The sequence below is a fragment of the Oreochromis niloticus genome, linkage group LG11 (genome assembly GCF_001858045.2).
Source record: "Oreochromis niloticus isolate F11D_XX linkage group LG11, O_niloticus_UMD_NMBU, whole genome shotgun sequence".
NCBI classification, from domain to species: domain Eukaryota; kingdom Metazoa; phylum Chordata; class Actinopteri; order Cichliformes; family Cichlidae; genus Oreochromis; species Oreochromis niloticus.
This window is the reverse complement of record NC_031976.2, coordinates 27,427,398-27,447,314: the sequence shown is the minus strand read 5'-3', so window position 1 is coordinate 27,447,314 and position 19,917 is coordinate 27,427,398. Positions and strand designations below refer to the sequence as shown.

At 39.1% G+C, this 19,917-nt stretch overlaps 2 protein-coding genes across 7 annotated transcripts; one reads left to right on the top strand and one right to left on the bottom strand.

Moving 5' to 3' along the window:
* Positions 1-213: 213 nt before the first annotated feature.
* On the bottom strand, positions 214-6,942 carry LOC100696814 (c-Myc-binding protein). 6 transcript variants are annotated; one of them, XM_005455306.4, is made up of 5 exons: positions 6,754-6,942; positions 3,503-3,575; positions 1,867-1,915; positions 1,620-1,749; positions 214-676 (listed from the first exon to the last, which is right to left on the bottom strand). In XM_005455306.4, exons 1-5 carry the CDS (start codon positions 6,778-6,780, stop codon positions 629-631), a joined length of 327 nt encoding a protein of 108 aa, XP_005455363.1. In that variant the 5' UTR covers positions 6,781-6,942; the 3' UTR covers positions 214-628. The 6 variants fall into 6 exon arrangements, with proteins under 6 accessions (XP_005455363.1, XP_003450571.1, XP_005455365.1 ...); XM_003450523.5 differs by having other exon boundaries at positions 3,503-3,578; positions 6,754-6,940; XM_005455308.4 differs by lacking the exon at positions 6,754-6,942 and adding an exon at positions 3,980-4,168.
* Positions 5,613-19,314, top strand: rragca (Ras-related GTP binding Ca). Its single transcript, XM_003450521.2, has 7 exons — positions 5,613-6,143; positions 9,516-9,719; positions 10,598-10,797; positions 12,868-12,982; positions 14,102-14,244; positions 14,582-14,730; positions 17,413-19,314. The coding sequence occupies exons 1-7, from the start codon at positions 5,961-5,963 to the stop codon at positions 17,565-17,567; spliced, it is 1,149 nt and encodes a 382-aa protein (XP_003450569.1). The 5' UTR covers positions 5,613-5,960; the 3' UTR covers positions 17,568-19,314.
* Positions 19,315-19,917: the final 603 nt, after the last annotated feature.

Sequence of the window (19,917 nt, the reverse complement as noted above, 5' to 3'; positions counted from 1 at the left end):
TTTTATATCTGGTTTCTTTCAGTGGGTGATTGAGTATGTGTGTTAATGATCCTAAAAAGCTGTAAATGACCACAGTAACTCTGTTGCATTACAGAACTCACTGATAGTTTGCTGTTAATAAATTGATTAAAATTGGGGGGAAAAAAACAAAACAAAACAAAACAAAAAAAAAAAAAAACACACACACCAAAAAACAAACAAACAAACAAAAAACAGTGATTACAAGGCCATGTTTTATTTTAGATGTGATATATTTTTGTGCACCTACACCAGATTTTTGTAAATAACACACATACATACATTGAGCTGTGTGTGTCCTCTTAACAAGACAGGAAAGTAAAACAAGCAGCATAATGACTGCCATCTATTACTAACCCACTCGCCATGCTGAAAGTCAGTTTCTACTATATACTAAAGACTAAATAAACAAAAAAAACAAAAACAAAAAAAACCCAACACTTATATACATTCATGTACAAAATAAGTTAAATCAAAAGTAGTAAAGCAGAAACTGAGATTTACAAAAGACAAAACAGCAACATAAAAATGTTTAGTTTTCACCTAACAGTGTTGTCTCGCCTTCAATTTTTAAAGTGATAGCAACATAGAAACAAAATGCTGTTGGGGTCTAGTTAGCTGTGCCTCCATCTTCAGGTACAGATTCATAACGCTGGAGCTAGAGAGACAGAGAAGAAAAAACCCAAACATCTATGTTAGTCGAGTTTACAAGCCTTTCAGGAGCTCCTTGTGTCCATGCAGACTGTCAGATAAAAAAAATAAATAAATACACACTGTTACAGACAGGTATCAAAAAGCATCATGGCAGACAACACACTGGCCCACGAGAAGCGGTACAACACTCATACCAGAAGCCTTGGAATAGAGCTGTACCACGACAAAAGTAGGACATGGTACATGATTGAGGTTTGCTTCTTTTTTCCTTACTGGTCTGGACACACTATGCACTACAACATAACAAAATTACCAGACAGTCACAAGGAGTTTTTGAGCCAATTCCTTTTCATTGCACTTCAGGAGATTATGTGATTGGTATAGGAAAGAATGTATGGAAAAGATTAAATTGAAAAATTATACATGATCCAAATTTTTCCAGCAAAACAGTTTCACAAATATGAAGTAAAATATTGAAAACAAACAACAAACTGTGAGGGATCAACTGCATGTTTTCAGGAAAGTATCACTCGTTTACATTTGTAACACTGGTTAAAATTTGTTAATGCTTCAATTGACCACACTGCTCCAAGGTCATGGGGTCATTTTGTCTCTCTTTGTCTCATTTCAAGGTATGTTGGATATGCTGCGCTACTTTTGTGCATGTTAAAGTTTGTAGTCTGAACTTTAGAATAATTGCAGACTAAAGGGTCCATTTTCGTGTTGTATTAAATTTTGTATTGATGAATTGTGAAATCAATGCACAACATTTTTTTGCTTTTTATTTCAACTTGTGGTATCTTGGCATTTATTCTCGCCAGCTGTGGGACACCATGTCTTTTTGCATTCTGTGTCTAAGTATAATGACTGTGCTTCAAAAATCTTAAAATCTAAAAAAGGTGTTAAAAAAAAAAAAGTCTTCTTTGTACAAACCACTGGAGGCTTACCTTTGCTTTAAGCTCTTTATTTTCTCCTGCCAAGCGTGCACACCTTTGCCTGAGATCAATCACCTCCTGCTGCAGAGCCTCAGCATCTTCTGAAGTCTGGCCAACAGCACCGAGGTGCTGCTTGACAAATCTGGGAGAAGGAGCCAGTTAAAGAATCTACAGCTGAAGGTTCACCTCAACACACAGATCATAATGTTGCAGGCTCATAATGTTTCAACAGATTCAGCTTGTGCCATTAGAAGGATACTCCAAAGCGTTGTTGGGCTTTTCTTGTTGTTCATATAGCGACACTAGAACTGAAGACCAGGAGGGGGAGGGAAAAAAAAAAAAAGAGTTAACAAACTTTCTACTTATCACTGACTGTCAGTAATAGGGATGGGTATCGAAACCCGGTTCTTGTTGAGAACCGGTTCCCACTGTTTCAATTCCTTGGAATTGTTTGCCATTTTTGCAAACGATTCCCTTATCGATTCCAGTCGCCCCGAATGACGTCACCACGTTGCGGAGCGTCATTTACCTGGCAGGAAATGCTCAAAAGTTTGGTTATACTTTACGAGAACGGATGACAACAGGGCAACTTGCAATACTTGCAAAGTAGATATTTCATTTAAGGTAGGAAACACTACGAATATGCAAAAGCATTTGCTCACAAAACACGCGATAACCTTAAATGAATGTCGTGTTTTTAATTCCGTTCCGGACTCGTGAATCTCAACCCAGCAGCAGCGGTAACGTTTGCACGTCCTCTCCCGTTAATACGGCAGGTAAATAATCAACTAACAGTGCATATTATGTTAGCGCGATCTGGCTTATTACAAAACCTGCCATTACTGTGCGCTGCATTTAGGTGACCATGATGAGAGAGACAGACAGAGTCTGGCTGGCTCAGATGCTGGCAGTTCTCGCTGCAGTCTACCGGTAGCGTCTCCTTTCAGGCCAGGATAGACGAATGTCACCGAGCAGTGACTAAGTTTGTGGTCAAAGGCTTGCACCCATTTGCCACAGCAGATGCCCCCGATTTTCGGTAAGTGAATGTGTTTAATTGTAGGCAGGGACATTACTGGATATTCTTGTGTAATTGCTACAGAATAATTTATGTTATACTTTGTTATTGCTACAGAAGAATATTTATTTTATTATTTTACATTTACAATTTTTTTTCCTGGGGACCCTGTGACACCCCATTGAAGAGCCATAGGCTGTGGATCTCTTAAGAGCTCACTGTTGGGTTTGTAAGGCCATGTTACTCCTAAATTTCTATCTTGTTCAAAGAGAAGATATAAAACAAAGTTCTAAGCTAATCGACCTTAGTGTTCTTTTTTAAAAAGAATCGATAAGGAATCAAATCGTTAAACAGAATCGAAAATAGAATCGGAATCGTGAAAATCTTATCAATACCCATCCCTAGTCAGTAAATACTTGGATGGACTCTTAGTTCTGTTTACTTGATCTCTGATAACACAATTCATGAGTTAAATGGCAAATTTGGACTGTTTACTCAAGCAAAGTCCTTGTACTGTGCATTTACGTTAACTCAAATCATAATCTAATGAATTTGAGAAGTTCTGCACCATTTCTTACAGTGAAAAACAAGTCAAAAATTCGTAATAGGTGGAAAATCCTACAAAAAATTTATGTTTGATATCTTACATTCTCTAGAATACAAGCTATCAAACCATGTTGTTAAGGTGTGTTTACTAAAAAGCCCGACACTGGTGAAAAGATTTTCGATGTTATGATTTTCCCTCAAGGCTGCTTGGTGTCAGATAACAATTTGTAGCGCTGTCAGAAGAGGGTCTAGCTTTCAGTTGTACTCTGTAACACTTTGCAAATAGCTCCCAAGGCTAGTATAAGGACTTTAACAGAAAAAAAATGCACCATACCACTAGTTAGACTGTCAACAACACCGGCTTTCTCCAAGTATCTCCTAAACTGTTCCCTCTTGGGGTCTGGACCCTGCTGGAGGAAGAAAAATAAGACATGTTATTACCAGCTAATCATAAAGTACCTTTAAGCTGTCACATCTTGCAGTGTGAGTGGCCCAATATGATTAAGAGTGTCCTCACTATTTGTAATTTCATCCTATTTGATGCCCTGCACTTCCAAGGTGTAATAAAGAAAGTAGTATTTGTAGCCGTAGCTAGTTTATTTACGTTCTCCAAACTCTGTTTACCCATAAACATTTGCAGACCACCATCACCGAGAAATCCCAAATACGAGCCGTCACAGGTGCGATGGCGACCTCCTGATGAGCCTCCCTCCCTGCTAACATTAGCTTAGCTAGCTTGAAGCACAGGACATGAAGCGGGTTCTTAAAAACAGCAGAGTAAAATGAATAGAATGGAAGCACACGCACTTACTTTATAATGTGCCATAGTAATGTCGGTTAGAAAGCTGCCCTTTTTCGTGTAGACAGCTCCTATATTTAGCGTTCCGCTTAAAATGGGAGCACCTAACTTTGAGAATCAGGTACACCGCCGGCCGGGTCGGTAAAAGTTTACTTTCGTTTATCTTCTTCGCTCAACCAACTGCTTCACAGAGTCAAAGCTGCATTCAGGAGTTCCTCGGAAATATAAGAACGTGCAAAGGTTCCTCGTCATGAAACCAGGGATAAATTCTTACATATTTCCATTTCTGTTGTTTTTCCTCTTTTACAAAGCACTTAAAATTGGGCCATTCTACGATTGGAGGGCAAATAATGCGTCAAAACTGGTAAACAAAACAACAACAACAAAACAAAATTATTATGTGTTTAAGAATAATAATAAATAATAAACCATCAAAAAATTAGACGTGTCCAGCTCAGGCAATTTTTATACAGATACACTAGGTACACTTTTTAAGAGTTATTGTAGTTGCCGTATGCTATGCGGCATAGCATAGGCAATATAATTTACACAACAATAGATTTATTTACACAACATGGATCAACATGGATCCCTGTGTCGACTGTGAAGATCTTCAAGTTCCTGGGTACCACCATCTCCCAGGACCTGAAGTGGGAGACCAACATCAACTCCATCCTCAAAAAGACCCAGCAGAGGATGTACTTCCTGAGACAACTGGGGAAGTACAGTCTTCCACAGGAGCTGCTGACCCAGTTCTACACTGCAGTCATTGAGTCTGTCCTGTGCTCCTCCATCACAGTCTGGTATGGTGCAGCCACTAAACAGGACAGGAGCAGACTGCAGCGGACTGTACGGGCAGCAGAAAGGATCATCGGTGCCCCCCTGCCCTCCATCCAGGATCTGTACCTCTCAAGAACCAGGAAACGGGCAGGGAAAATCATCACAGACCCCTCACACCCTGGACACAGACTTTTTGACCTGCTGCCCTCTGGCAGACGGTACAGAAGCCTGCAAACCAAGACCACCCGACACAGGAACAGTTTCTTTCCCCTCGCCATCTCCCTCCTAAACAGTTGACCTGTCACACTGCTCCCCACTGCCAGACTGCAACTGCACCTTATGTACATTCTGTAGTATTCATTCCACCTCATTTCATTTCTGTATTTTATGTACATAAGTTTAGTTATTTATAGTTGGTTTACACAGCTTTGTGTATGTATGTGTATGCATGTGTAATGTATATATAGACGTGTGTGTGTGTGTGTTTGTTTTACATTGCTGTGCTTGATAGCCACCATCTACCGGAACCAAATTCCTTGTATTTGTCTGCACATATACTTGGCCAATAAACACGATTCTGATTCTGATTTAAACTGTTCTGCAATTGTGGAAGGAAATAATTCCTACATTTCAGAAGGCTCCTGAAAGCCTTTGCTTCACTGTAGCGGGCGCCTGCTTCCATCTGCTGGTAACAACACAGCATAACACCATAACCGCTCACTTTCTGTTTGGTTCGTCTTCATTAAATGTTCCCTTTCAACCCAAGATAATTTGTGACTATTGTGTTAGTCCACAAAAAAAAAATACTCTAGGTGGTAATGAATAGCTCATTTAAAAAAAATAAAAGGTTTTATTATCTCCTCATTCGAGCGACAGTTCACAAAACAAGTCCGAGTACTAGTCAGGTGACAGCCGTGAACCTCATTAAAGTGGCAGGCTGCTCGGCCAATCACCTGTCGAATTGTAAACCAAGCAGCGAATCAGAATCAAAGGGCGGGACTAAATGGTGAGTTTTTTTCAGGGCGAGAGGAAATCCTAAGGAAATGTGTGGGATCACGCTCTGCGTTTCCAAGTAGCTCAGGCGTTATTGACAAACTATCTCCATCGGGTGACGTTACTTCATGGTGCCTACCAACGGCCCGCTACAAACAAACAACTAACCGACAAAGTAAACGGGGGGAATAAGGGGGGAAGCGACCGTGCTTAGGACAAAATGTCGATTCAGTACGAGGTGGAACAGCTGTCTGACAGCTACGGGGTTGCGGACTCGTTTCCCAAAGATTTCGGTTATGGTGAAGAGGAGGCCGACATCGAGGACAGCCCGGCACCGTCCGACAGCAAACCCAGGATCCTGCTTATGGGCCTGAGGAGAAGCGGCAAATCGTCGATACAGAAGGTAGGCAGAGATGTTAAACTGTTAGCCTTCCGAGGCGAGCACCGCCTGCCTCAGCCTCACGCGAGTATAAACGGGACGTTAGCCAAAATAGCTACCGAGTTGGGTTAGCATGTCGCGAGCGATGACGGTTATCAGTCAGCTGACAACGTGCTCAGCTACGTAAGAATGGAAGAAATAATAATAACAATCATAGTCATAATAAAAAAAATAAAAAAAAAATGTAGAAAGCTAATGGTCACTTGGTTATCAGTGTGAACTAACGCCGGTGTGTCCGCAGGAGTGAATTATTAACCAGCTGAACAGAGGCGCTCGGTGCATCTTTAATGGTGCCTGTGTACATGCAGCATGTGACTGTTTGGTTAACAACTTGTCCGACATGCAAAAAGGAAAAAAAAGAAAAGAAAAAAAATCTATGTCAGTCCCACCCAGCTGTGCGATATAGATTTGGAGTGTGCCTTTCACCTGACATCAGAGCGACCACACCTTTCAGTCTGCAAGCCATAGCACTTTTTAAATCAGTGCAGCACGTGCAAGGCCTCTTTACCTGAGTTGTACCCATTTTATCTAATTAAGAAAGAAGGAGAAAAAATTTTGTTCGGCCGCTACTTACCCCCCTCCAGTAACTGCCCCTGTGCATGATGGACTATTCAGACGCTCCCACACTCCCAAAAAAATCAGGAGCAGTCAGGACTCCAGTTTGTTTGCTCCAGGAAATTAAGCCCGCCGTATAGTGACACAGCTCCTTGTTAGGAGATGACCTCAGTAGCTGCTCTGAGATTGCTATGACCAGTGACACCTGTGTTTTCACCTGAATTCCTAATCATTCATTTCATAAGCAGTTTTGGCCTTCCATTAAAGCATATTCATGACTGTTTATAAAATGTTTTAAAAAAAAAAAATGTTGTTTAATTTGCTTAAGTTTGAAATGCTTTTTTGATTTTTTTTTTTTTTTTTAAAAATGGCCAAAGATAGTTAAATCTATGGATGATGATTAACAGACTTTTTGCCCTAGCTAAATGCAGAGAAACGCCACCCTCACCCCACAAAGTAAAACCCTGTATGAGTGTAGATGACATTTAATATGAAGGCAAAACCTCTGTCAGCTTTGACGACTGCTGTAAGCCTGGAGCCAAAAAAAAGTTGACATTACAAGTTATGGCGGAGGCAACAAGCCACCAACGCCTGTGGAAACTTTGCAGTTGTTGGCAAAGGGGGAAGGCACGTTCGGAGGCAGTGAGAGAGAAGGAAAAGCAGGAGTGTGGATATCAGAGAGGGGACTTGTGGATATTGTGGGTTGGTGCTAGGGATAGGCTCAGGCGGAGGCAGATGACTTGCTATGGTGATCCCTCATAGGAGGGCTGATGTTTATCCAAGGTAGCAAATCCATTTTGTGGTGTCGAAAGAGCTGGAAAAAAAGGCTTGTTTCCTTAAAACAAAACGAGAAAGAAGTTTTTAAAAAAGTTAATATATGTAAAGAATAAAAAAAAAAATAAGTTCATTATTAGTAATCCAGTTAACTACAACATAATTAAAAATAGGCACAGTATAAGGTGGAATGATAAGATTCCTTAAAGTCCAGAAACTGAGTCTCAGTTAATTTTGTTAATTCCCCAAAGTATGGAATTGTAACTGTAAATAATCAAATGACCACAACCACCTGTCATGCAGCAAACCCTCAAGGTTGGTTCCACTTCTAGTTTTTTTTTTTTCTTATCTTTATTTCACTTTTCGTCTATAGGCCGCTCAGAATATGTTTCTTGGCGTGCCACTTTCACTGTTGTTACACTGTTGTTTAATAATAGATTAGCTGTAGTTGTGCCTTCTATGATATTTTATTATTTATGTTCAAATCCAAGGAGGAAGTAGGAAAAGGCTGAATATAGCTTGACGTGCCGCAAACCTAACCTACAGAAAGTGCATGGAGAAACTTTCTTGTGAAGAATCACACTTCTGTGCCAGTGCATATATGTGCACTCGCACTCTGTTTGCTATAATCCATACACCCTCAAGTCGAAGATTAACATTTCGATGTAAGCTGCCAAATGGGCCCGAGAAACATGTGATTTGGATTTTTTTGCTGGTTCATCGGCCGGTGACCTCAGTGGGCGACACATTGATTTATAATGCCAGCAGGGGAGCAAATACTCCTACCACATCACACGTCCACTACATCTCGTTTTCTACCCTTTACAGTATTTGTTAGGCCTTCCTCTCATTAATTGTTAACTTCAGTTCAATGTACAGCAGCAGCTTTACTGAAAGCTGAAAAATGCTGACGAGAATGACGTGTTGCAATGGATCTGAGTCTGCAGTGTTTTGCCCTTTTCCCTCTTGTTCTACATGTGATGTCTGGATGATATCTTTATGCTAGAGTAACACTATAAGGCAAATTACAGCAATGTTGTGATAATCTTTCACATGACTGCAATATTTTAATAATGGGATTATGCAACAGCCACTTGTAAACCACAAGTGAAGAAAACCTTACACGTGTCTTCACACATACAAATGTACGGTCATCAGACTTAAAACGTTGTTGGATGACTTCCAGTCTGTTTAAATTCACACCTGCAACAAAAGTTAACAAGGTTATTATACTGAAAAAAATTTATTTACACATCTGTTAGACCCCTTCTTTATGGCCACCTCCTCAAACTCTTCCGTGAGGACAAACATCTCAGTTTAAACATGTCAAATCTCTATGAATCTGCCCAGGGTCTCCCTTTGGTAGGACATACCTGAAATTACTCATCTAGGAGGTTCCAACAAGGCATCTTAGTCAGATTCTCAAATCATCAAAGTCCCTTCTTTCAGTGTGGAGGAGTACCAGCTCATATGTGAGCCCCTTCCAAATTACCTAGCTCCCCAGTTTTTATTGAAGTATTTAATTAATATAAAAATAAAAACTAGACTTTAGAAATAAAGAATTGTAATAAATTGATAAAACTAAATTGATATCCAACACACTTGATTTAAGAAAAACATACTTGTTATGTCAGTGGCAGTTAAGAATTGATTGCAGTATTGAAAATTTGAAGAAGTGCATGTTTGTCTAGTGACTACAGTGATTAGTGCAGTGTCCTCTGTCCCCAGTATTTCCAATAAATAAAGATGAAGTAACAAGAACAGACAGACGTCTTTGCGTTTTTTCCCAGCAGCTAGTTTCAGAATTACCACAGATTTGTGGTCACTGCTATATTAAAATTTCAGTGACCCTCTTACAAAAGTGTAATTTCTCATAATCCCACTGTTTGCTGAGTGTCATCATATACCAGTTTTCTCCACTAAATTTAATTAATGTAAATCCGGTTCCTCACTTTAGACTCTGTTTGCATTTATTCAACTGAAACATGGCATCAATTTTCATTTCAGGTGGTATTTCACAAAATGTCTCCCAATGAGACCTTGTTTCTGGAGAGCACCAACAAGATCTACAAGGACGACATCTCCAGTAGCTCTTTTGTCAACTTCCAGATCTGGGACTTCCCCGGCCAGGTCGACTTCTTTGACCCCACCTTCGACTACGAGATGATCTTCAGAGGAACCGGGGCTTTGATATTTGTTATTGATGCTCAGGTGAAATAAAGGGGAAGAATTGTTTGATAAGATAATGTGTAGAAGTGCAAAATCAGACCACTTTCAGAATCACGACCACTTACATTTTTATTAAGATGAAACTGTACAGAAGAAGAAAACAGGCATCCAAGTATACACCCATTTCAGCACTGAAGAATGAGCTGGGTGATGAACAGCCAGAGTGGCTTGAATAAAAGACAATTACATGCCACGGCTTTTATGCCTGCGCTGTCCACATGACTCTGAGTGCTTTCAAGAAGTAATCTCAGCTGCGATATAAGCCACAGCTCATCTGATTGCATGGCTTTATTTGTGCTCAAGGTGCATCAGATTCAATTTGCTTCAGCAGTTGGTCACACAGTGATATGAGAGGAGAGCTGTTTTCCTTTTGCTGTTTTGGGAGGCGAGGCAGAGGTGCATTTCCTCAAACCTCACTTTAAACTGATGAGAATGTACTCCTCCATGTTATCTGGAGTGACAGCTAATAATTATGTTGGGCTTAGCTCACAAGACTGTCATTCTCACTTCTTTAATAGGAAGCGGATCTTGATTTTCCTGTTTATGTCACTGTGATAACTATTTTTTTATTTTGAATTAATTAATTTATTTTTTGAAGGACGTTGTTGGATATTATATACACTCTTACTACATTAAAATATTTTCTCATAATGTTTTTAAGGTTAAAAAAGAGCAGATTATGGATGTAGTGTTCTGTAAGAATAAAGCAGCATGGTAGTATTAAAATTGTTAAATATTCTATGCTACATGTTGTTTCTGGTTTTGTGTCCAGAACAGAAGATTATAGGAAAATGCTTTAAATCTAGTTTTAGATTCACTTTGTGAACGTGTCTGTTTTTGTGTCATCTTCTTTGTTATAGGATGATTATGTGGAGGCTCTGAGTAGGCTTCATCTCACTGTGTCGCGGGCCTACAGGGTCAATCCAGAGATAAACTTCGAGGTGTTTATCCACAAAGTTGACGGCTTGTCAGATGATCACAAGATCGAAACCCAAAGAGACATCCATCAGAGAGCCAATGATGATCTGGTAGATGCCAGTTTAGAGAAGCTGCATCTCAGGTACGATTAACTTGTGATTATTTTAATCATCTGTAAAAGCCAGAAGAAGGGGGGGGGTCCATCCTGTTTTATATTTGATTTACAGCAAACAAAGTTTCACACACTCGATAGCACAATACAATAACTCTACTGTTTAACAGATTTCACTAATCAAGTAAACAGGCCACAGCTTAAATGGTCCTTGGTACAAGTTGGTACAGCAGTTAATCGCTTACCCCAAATCTCTCAGACAAAGCGTAGTCTCTACGTAATCACGTTTGCTTCACTTGTTTGATTGGATAAACAGACACGAGTAAACACAAGTTTACTCGTGTAAACTTTTTAAAAATTAGTGACTGCTTCAATCAGGGGGGCTTTTTGTTTGTTTTTCCTTTTTTCAATAATTGCAGTAGAAAAGCCATTGGGATGGTTGTTTTTATTAATGTCATTTGCTAATTGGTGTGGATGCTAATAATAAGGCCTAAAAGTAGCTTCTGTTTCCTTCTTTACATATCCAGTAGTCTGTGTCTTCAACATTGTCTGCATAGTTTTAGTGTTCCTGTGAGATTCCTCTTTGACCTCTTAATGAAGCAACAGTGGCCTCTGCTACAGCTATCAGAGCTGTTGTGATTAAGGCTCCAAAGGGCAGAAAAACTTAAGATGCAGAAAGAAAGCCAAAGTACACATCTGCTGTTTGGTTCATCTTTGTGTGCACAGAGCACACCATGGTTTGTTGTTTTCTGGCATAAATGCTAACAGTTTTAACTTTTATATAGCCTGAGGACATGTGAGGATAAATGATGGCTTCCTAAATATGTTCATTTAGTGGTCTTTAGATTAAAGAAATTATCTTAAATTTTGTCATCGAATGCAATTAATACTTTGCCATTTCGCACAATGGATGTCATGGCTTCAGTTTTTTTTTAAATTCTTTATTTGGTTTGTTTTGATGTGTGATTGGTGTCAAAAATTCACCATCATAGTAAATTCATCTTGTGAAGCCTCAAGTTACTTGTTTTGGCTATACCCATTCTACCGTTTTGAAACAAGAGGAGGTAAAAGTAACTAAACAGACATGGACATTTGATACTTTAAGTACTTCTATTTTTGATTCTAATGGGGACCATCATTTACAAAGTGAACACTATGTTGTATTAATTAAGATTTGAAAGTAGTGTTTAAGACTAAACTTGTCAGGAAAGGGTTTACTTTGGTCATAGATCTGTGGAGGTGAATAGACATTTTGTCAGACAGTATAAAAATGTAGCGCAACTTATTAATTTGAAAAGTAAAGTCAAGGCCAAAGTGTCTTAGACATGCATTGTTTCTAATGGCTACCACACATGATTCATTTTTGTGATATTTTCTAGCGTCAAACTAGACCAGAATTACTAGATGCTGAAATTTATGTTGCAGCTCTAATAAGAGGAGTTAATGTTAATTGCAGCCTTTGCTCCGACACACTGTATAGGAAGCCTAAATGTGTTGTGTAGCACATTAAACAGACTGTCGGGGTTAAGCCTGGGCAGCTCTGCAGCAGCTTTACTGTTGATTTTTAGGACTGTGTTGGCACACTGTGGGGTGTTTTATGTGGAGTGAGATTGTTGTTTATTCTGGTTAGACAGCCTGAGCGGTCCTGGATATATAGTGGATCCCTGCCTTCTGCCTCTGGTGCTTTCTTCATCGTAATACATTGTGAAGTTGAGCTCCTGCCAAGTGTATGCAGACACTTCCATTTGGCTCACACCACTGTTTTCTCAGACACAAACCTTTTATTTATACATCTCACTAACCAATGTCTATAAGTCATGTGTGGTTAGTTTTCAGCAGTCCTATGAAGACTGTGTTGTTTTTTTTATTTGTTGGATTTTTTTTTTGCCAAGTTAGCATTAAGTTTTTATCCTTGTGCTTTTGTCTGAATCAGGCTTTAATGCTTTGATTCAGATCTCTTTTCTACAATTCTGCAACTGTTTGTCATGTGATCTCGTGACTCTATGTATTTTTACCTGGTTTCATATGCATTTTGAGGAAGTGAGAAGTATTTCCTACTTGTAACAGCTTATATGCTTCCTTTTTTTCTTCATCATTCAGCTTTTACTTGACGAGTATTTATGACCACTCAATCTTTGAAGCCTTCAGCAAAGTGGTGCAGAAGCTCATCCCACAGCTCCCCACCTTGGAGAACCTCCTAAATATCTTCATTTCTGTAAGCACACAAAAACAAACCCTTTATGCATAAGAATTCTCTTGCAACTTTGTCACTGATGGAGTGATTTATGCGTGACAGCATTCATGGCGTGAGTCATTGCCAGCACGGAAGCCACATTAGTTTTGGCAGTTCCTCCACTGTCCTTACAGCCTTTTCTGAAGATATTTGAGATCCTCAGTTGTAATGCTACTTCGTCCCACAGTGCTAGTAGTAGTCGCTCTGTAACTTTTAACTGATTTATCTCAGGGTATGAGATAAACCCCTAACCCTAACTTTGAGTGGAGAACAACTGTTTCTTCCTTAAATGTACTGGTTTGGTAAGATTTACTGTATCAAGGCAGTCCATTCAGTAAACAAGTTCATATTTAGTTTGCCAAGTTTATTTTGGATGAGGTTTGGGTAACTAACAGGTACTTATCTGTTTAGTTATATGAAAAACATGTAAACAAAAATAAAATGCTCCAAAGTTATTGTAAATTTAAATCAGCAGCATCTTCAAAACAGCTTTAATAACTTTATCCCTTTTTAAAATATAAATTTATTTTACAGTTGTATTAGACTGCATCCGTTTTAGCTTGTTGTGTTATAAGTTGACAGTTATCTTCACATGTAAAGCTTTAAGTATAAAGCGTTGACTTTAGCTTGCTCTTATGACACATTGTCTTCATACCTGAGTTACTGTGGGATCTGATTGTGTGTATATATGTTATAATACACGATAAAGTGATGAAAAAAGCCATAACTTGCTCATTTCCCATTCATTTAGATTTTTTAAAAAAACATTCATTCTCATGAAGTCTCATTTTCTTTGTTTTATATTATTTTGCTATTTCAGGCTTTTAGACCATTTAAAAAAAAAAAAAAAAAAAAAAAAAAAAACTTTTGCATTTTACAACCCGATCATTCACAAATCAAAAATCAGATATTTTTTGTTTTGTTTTGTTTTGCAGCCCTTGTAAAATAAACTGTAAGTTAGTTTATTCTCTCAGTAAGGGCTCTGCTACCAGACATTAATTGTAACAGGAAGTAGCTTCCTGTTTCTTTACCATATAACACTTTTTGATTGCCTCTTTCTTCTGTCTGTCCTTTGTTTGTCTGTCTTCTTGTTGGTGACAGAATTCAGGGATAGAGAAGGCCTTTCTGTTTGACGTGGTCAGTAAGATCTACATCGCCACAGACAGCTCTCCTGTGGACATGCAGTCCTATGAACTGTGCTGTGATATGATTGATGTGGTTATCGATGTCTCCTGCATCTATGGGTGAGTTTTGTGCTTTAGTGATGCACCAAAAGAGGTCAGAGTTAAGTAATGAGTGCTCCATGATTTGATAAACATAATTTTGGTCAGTGGTGTCTATAAAGTTAATTTTATATTAACTTTCTGTATTCATTTGCATAATAATAACTACCGTCATATTTGCTTGAATCTTTTGAAATCTTTTAAGCCTTTAAGAGACAGAGTTCACCCACGTGCTGTCTGAGGGTGCTTTCATTGAAGCATAACTTAATTTATGCACAATTAATAACCTCATAGACAGGCTGCAGTTTATTTCCTGTTTCCTCTTTGAATGTTACAGTGTTTTGTTGTGTTTCACTAGTCTGAAGGAGGATGGCAGCGGCAGTGCTTATGACAAGGAGTCCATGGCCATCATCAAGCTCAACAACACCACTGTGCTGTACCTGAAAGAGGTCACCAAGTTCCTGGCCCTTGTCTGCATCCTGCGAGAAGAGAGCTTCGAGCGCAAAGGTAAGCTGTCAGATGACCTGTGATCCTCTGCTGCTCACTCGGCTTAATTTGGTTAATGGTTTTGGCTTGTGTCAAATGTCTTCATGTTTTCTTTCACGTTGTTTATCAGTGCAGTAATAGTGTGTGTCTGCATGTGTACAGATGGAGTGAAATTTGTAAACCTGGTTGTTATCATGCACTGAAGTACATTACACAGAAAGACAGCAAAAATAAACAAAAGTTGGGAGTGATAAAAGGAAGCAGTAATTGACTTTCAAGCTCCAAAAACAGGAGATCAACCACTTACAATTAATTTAAATAGCAACATACTTGATGGCAGTTTGGGTGAATATATTTGTGGCTTGTGATTGTCTGAGCCCATCTGCAGTTTGTTTCCCCATATTATGGAGAGTGTAGGAGAGTGGGATTATTTTTGATACTTAATTGCGTGTTTCTTTTAGAATTCAGCACAGTTGATGAATTCTAAAGTGAAATTAAAAGTTTGTCCCATCACAAACTTGTAGCTGGAGCTGTTGTGCTAAAGGAAAAAAAATAACAATTTGTAAGTTTGTAGCATGTTAGCCCTGGATCAGTTTGCGTATTCAGACAAGCTATGGGGTATACTATGAAGGACCTTCAACATAGCTGGGCTTTCTTTGCATTAGCTGGTTGGACAAAGCCTAAAACCTCAGGATGTCACATCATGGTTGTGGACTTTCTCTGCCTGTCTCAGGTTCTGTGAGTGTCACCTACTCTGATGAGAGACGTTATCAGATGATATTAAAATGCTAATAAGAATTTATAAGGAACATAAAAAATATAACATTAAAATGCAAAACCGCAGCAAACGAGATGAGATTAATGCAACAGAAAATCACTAATCTTGGGATTTAGTGCAGTCTTAAAATAAACAATTCAAGTTAATTATTTTAATTCTTAGAGCACTCTCAACACTGCTGTTTATTTCTAATGTGATGGCTGCACATTAGAGCGCTGAAATTTTAAACATCATACATTTAAACATTAAAAGGTTACTGTCCCATAGCCTAACAAAGGAGACATGGGAATAAAAGTTAAATTCAATTTATTGATCATATACGTGTTCTTTTTGTTTGTTCTGTGTGCTAATTGTTAAAATCCCAACAGCAGAATAAAATATAAAAACACTTTTACATTTTCTGCATCACCAAATGGAATACCTGCACATTTCACTGAGTTTTGAGTTAGTGTAACATTTACTCAACAAGTTCCACATATAAAATGTTCCCTTAGCAGAGGATCTATATCAAATTGTAAAGTTGTAAATACAGAAATCGTTGAAACCGTGCTGCTTCCAGAGTAATCTTTATAATTGGCAGCAGCATATGGTAATTCTATAGATTTGTAGACTTTCAGAAGCACTGTTACTACTACTCATTTCCAAATGGTAGTAAATGGCTTAACGTATATAAATGACCCCATATCTCAAATTGATTGAACAAACGAGATGGAATTGACAAACATACACATATGTAAACAGACTGCTGAATTTGTAAGTTTGCTGACTTACCAAAGAATGAACCAGTCGCTTGTTCTTATGCTATTTTCATTTTAATAGAGAGAGTCAGAATATCAACCATAAATCCAGGAAAAAAAGCATGTCATTGAGTAAAATAAGTTTGAATCCCAAAGCAAAACATGATTTGGTACTTGGTGGAGAAAACCACCAAGTACCCCAGTTTGGCAACTCGAAGCTTCAGCTCCCTCTACAGGATTGTAGTCTGGAGACTGGCTCAGCTACTTTATGACTTTAATGGACTTAAGCCACTACATTGTTGACATTGTTTTGGGTCATTGTCAGGCTGGAAGAGCCATCCACGACCGGTCTTCAGTGTTCTGGCTGAGGGAAGGAGGTTCTTGTCTAACATGATACCTCGCCCTGTCCATTGGGCCCTCAGTGTGGTGAAGTTGACCTGTACCCTAAACAGAAAAACTGCCCTAAAGCGTAATATTTCCACCTCCGAGCTTGACTGTGAGGATGGTGTTCTTTGGATATATTCAACATTTCTCTTCTTCCAAACACTGCAGTTCAAGTCGATGCCAAAGAGGTGAAATTTTGGTGTCATCTGACCACAACACTTTTTCCCAAACCTTCTTTGAGTCATTTAGATGTCAACTGATAAACTTCAGATGGGCCTGTTCATGTGCCTTCTTGAGCAGGGGGACATTTTTGGTCCTGCACAATTTGAATCTATTACAGCATACTGTGTTACCAGTGGTGTTCTTGGTGGTCCCAACTATGTTCAGATGATTAACATGCTCCTCCTATGTAGTTCTGGGCTGATCCTCATCCCAATCCTGCAAAGAACTCCAGACGGAGGGCGAGTCATAGTGATTTTATATTTTATTCGATTTCCAAAAAACTGTACCAACAGCTGTTACGTTCTCACAAAGCTTCGTGCTGATGGTCTTGTATCCAGCCTTGCAGCTCTACGTTCTTGCCTTTCATGTCCTTTGACAGGTCTTTGGTCTTGCCCATGGTGGTGGAGAGTGTGGATTTTTGGTTAATATTCTCTCCCTCTTCGTCAAAATATAACTACCATTTAAAAATTAGTGACAGTTCATTTCATTGGAAGTGAGCAAACTTTCAAGTTCTGTGTATGAGTGTTTGTCAGACTTATCAATTGTTTAATGACATAGTTTTTTGTTTTTTCGCGTTCCCAGGACTAATAGACTACAACTTCCACTGTTTCCGGAAGGCTATCCATGAAGTCTTTGAGGTAGGAGTTTCCACTCCGCGTCCAGCTGGTCTACAGGCAATGGGCTCACCCTGCTCCAAGGCTGTTGCACTCAATGGCACACCACGCAACACCATCTAGCTGCTGATGCAAAATTTAAAAAACAAAAAACAAAAAGATGCAACAAGAAGGAAGAGGAAAGGAAAGATTAGGAAGGGCTCGGGAGCCTGTAGAGAAAAGACTACAAAACTGGGGCTCACCAGCGCACCAGTCACTATCCCATGCTCCCAGCACTTAAAGCACTGAGAAATGCCTCAAGCAAAGAGTGTGGGAGCAGCAGTGGAACACAGAGGGGTCAGGCCAAGATGGACGATTGAAGGGAAATTCAGGCATCAGGTAAATGCAAAGCACTGTGTTAGCTTTGAGGAAGCCGAGAGACTAAACTGCACCTGAACAGGAAAAGGTTCAGGATCTTTCTTTGGATTTCTTAAAGCAGTCAAAGGCTGTGATAATTAGCTGCTGTTTCCTCTGTATGAACAATGTGATGTGGGGGAATAAAACCCTCTGTTATAACCTCTTCATATGGACAAACTGTCAGTTTGGAGGCTTCTGTCTCGTGATGAACCCACCCCGACCACTTCTGTGCTGAAAAAGACGATGGACGCAAACTGCTGGTCCAAACCCAAACATGTTCAGAGATGGCCTTATGTAGATAAAGCTTGACTGTAGTGCAAGCTTTTTCTCTCACCACCATTCACCTCACCTTACCTGAATGCTGCCCAAAACTTGCTTTTTGGTTTGACTAGTGAAGGGAAAATAAGCAGACTAAAAAGGGATTGTGTTGTCCAGTTAAAGTGTGTGCGTGTGCGTGTGTGTGTGTGTCAGTCAATGAAAGGTTTTGATTAAATCCCAGGCGAGTTATTGTGAAGGAACTTTACAGAAAATGTATATATGTCCTTTTAGCTAAGAGCAGCTTAGCATGATTAAACTCCTCTCATTCAGTGAAAATAACTCTTCTGTGCTCGTGCTCCACTGAGGAACAACTTCTGATTGACTTTATGATGAATAGAAAAAGGAGTTTACTGGAAATTTGGACATACACATTGCAAAAGCACTGCCAACATGAATGAATCGGAGCCAGTTACACTATGCCACAATTTAAGAAAAAAAATTAATTAAATTAAGTATGAGTGAGGTGCAAGGTTGATGAACAGGTCAAGAAACCAGATGGACTCAGTTTAGGATTGTCAGACATGTCAGCATGCTTGCATGCTTTTCCACTCAGTCACAGTCCCGCCAAAAATTACTAACCCATGTAGCAACCTGATTTAGTTTAGTCCTGATGAGCGGAGTCACAAGAGCAAATCATTACTCCAAGCATGCATACATCAGTGTGTTTTTTCAGTTGCATTGTTCTCAACCAAAACATTGCTTCTTGTTTTGAAAAGGGGAGAGTGGAAATCGAATTAACAAAGAAAATCAAACTGCTAAAGTAGGAGAAAAAGACCAAATTTTATTATAATCGCCATTAAAATGATGCACTGTTCACGTCTGTATGTTTGTGTTTGCTTCTGTCAGGACTGAGAGGTAAAAGCTCGTACCAGTTGCACCTAAATATCGGGACTTTGACTCAGGAACCAGGATTACCACATTATCTAGCTAACTTTCCTGAGTAAAACTGAGTTCTAGTTTTGAAGGTGCGCTTGGTTTTGTTCAGCAAAGTTATTCAGGTAATTCTGGTGCTCCTTGAAACTGGCCCGAGAAGTTGTTTCATTAGTCACCTGAGAATAAGTCGCCGCTTCATTGTTGCACATCAGAACTGTGGTGGATGATTGATTTCATGTAATGTGATGCTATACTGTGTGAAATAAATGAAAATTTAAAGTGTGTTCTTGTGCTTTTATTAGTTCGTTGACTAAGAGATATTTGAGAAACTCCGCATGAATGTCTGCATTCTGTTTGACAACCCTTTCTTCACTATCTAATGCAAAAGTGCAAACAAACACAAGATGGTGCTGCAGGACCATCCAAGTCTCCTCTCCACTATTATATCCAGTTTTCTCTTTGCCAAGACCAATAAGTCTTTTTCATACTTGTTAAAAATACAGAAAGTGTGCATCCATTGCTTCACCTGTGCGGTGAATTATACAGCCTGTTAAATGTCACCAGCGTCTATAACAACAGCGAGAACTGCTGCTTCGTTTATTGGTTCTGCATTATGAGCATAACAATAGAATAAATTGGATTACTCAGTATTGAGGAAACACAGGGGTTTACTCGCATCCAATTTATAAAAAAGGCATCTTCATGTCGATTCTATGTTTTCGTGTTAAAATGCCAAATAACAGTTTTAAACATTTGTTATTTGCTCAAAAAAACTACTCCAGTATAAAACAAGACAGACTGTTAATTGTCAGTTTTCTTAAAGTTGGCTGTTGTTCAGATGGCATCATAATGAGTGGGGAAAGAAAAAATCCCCCCCCCCCTTTCT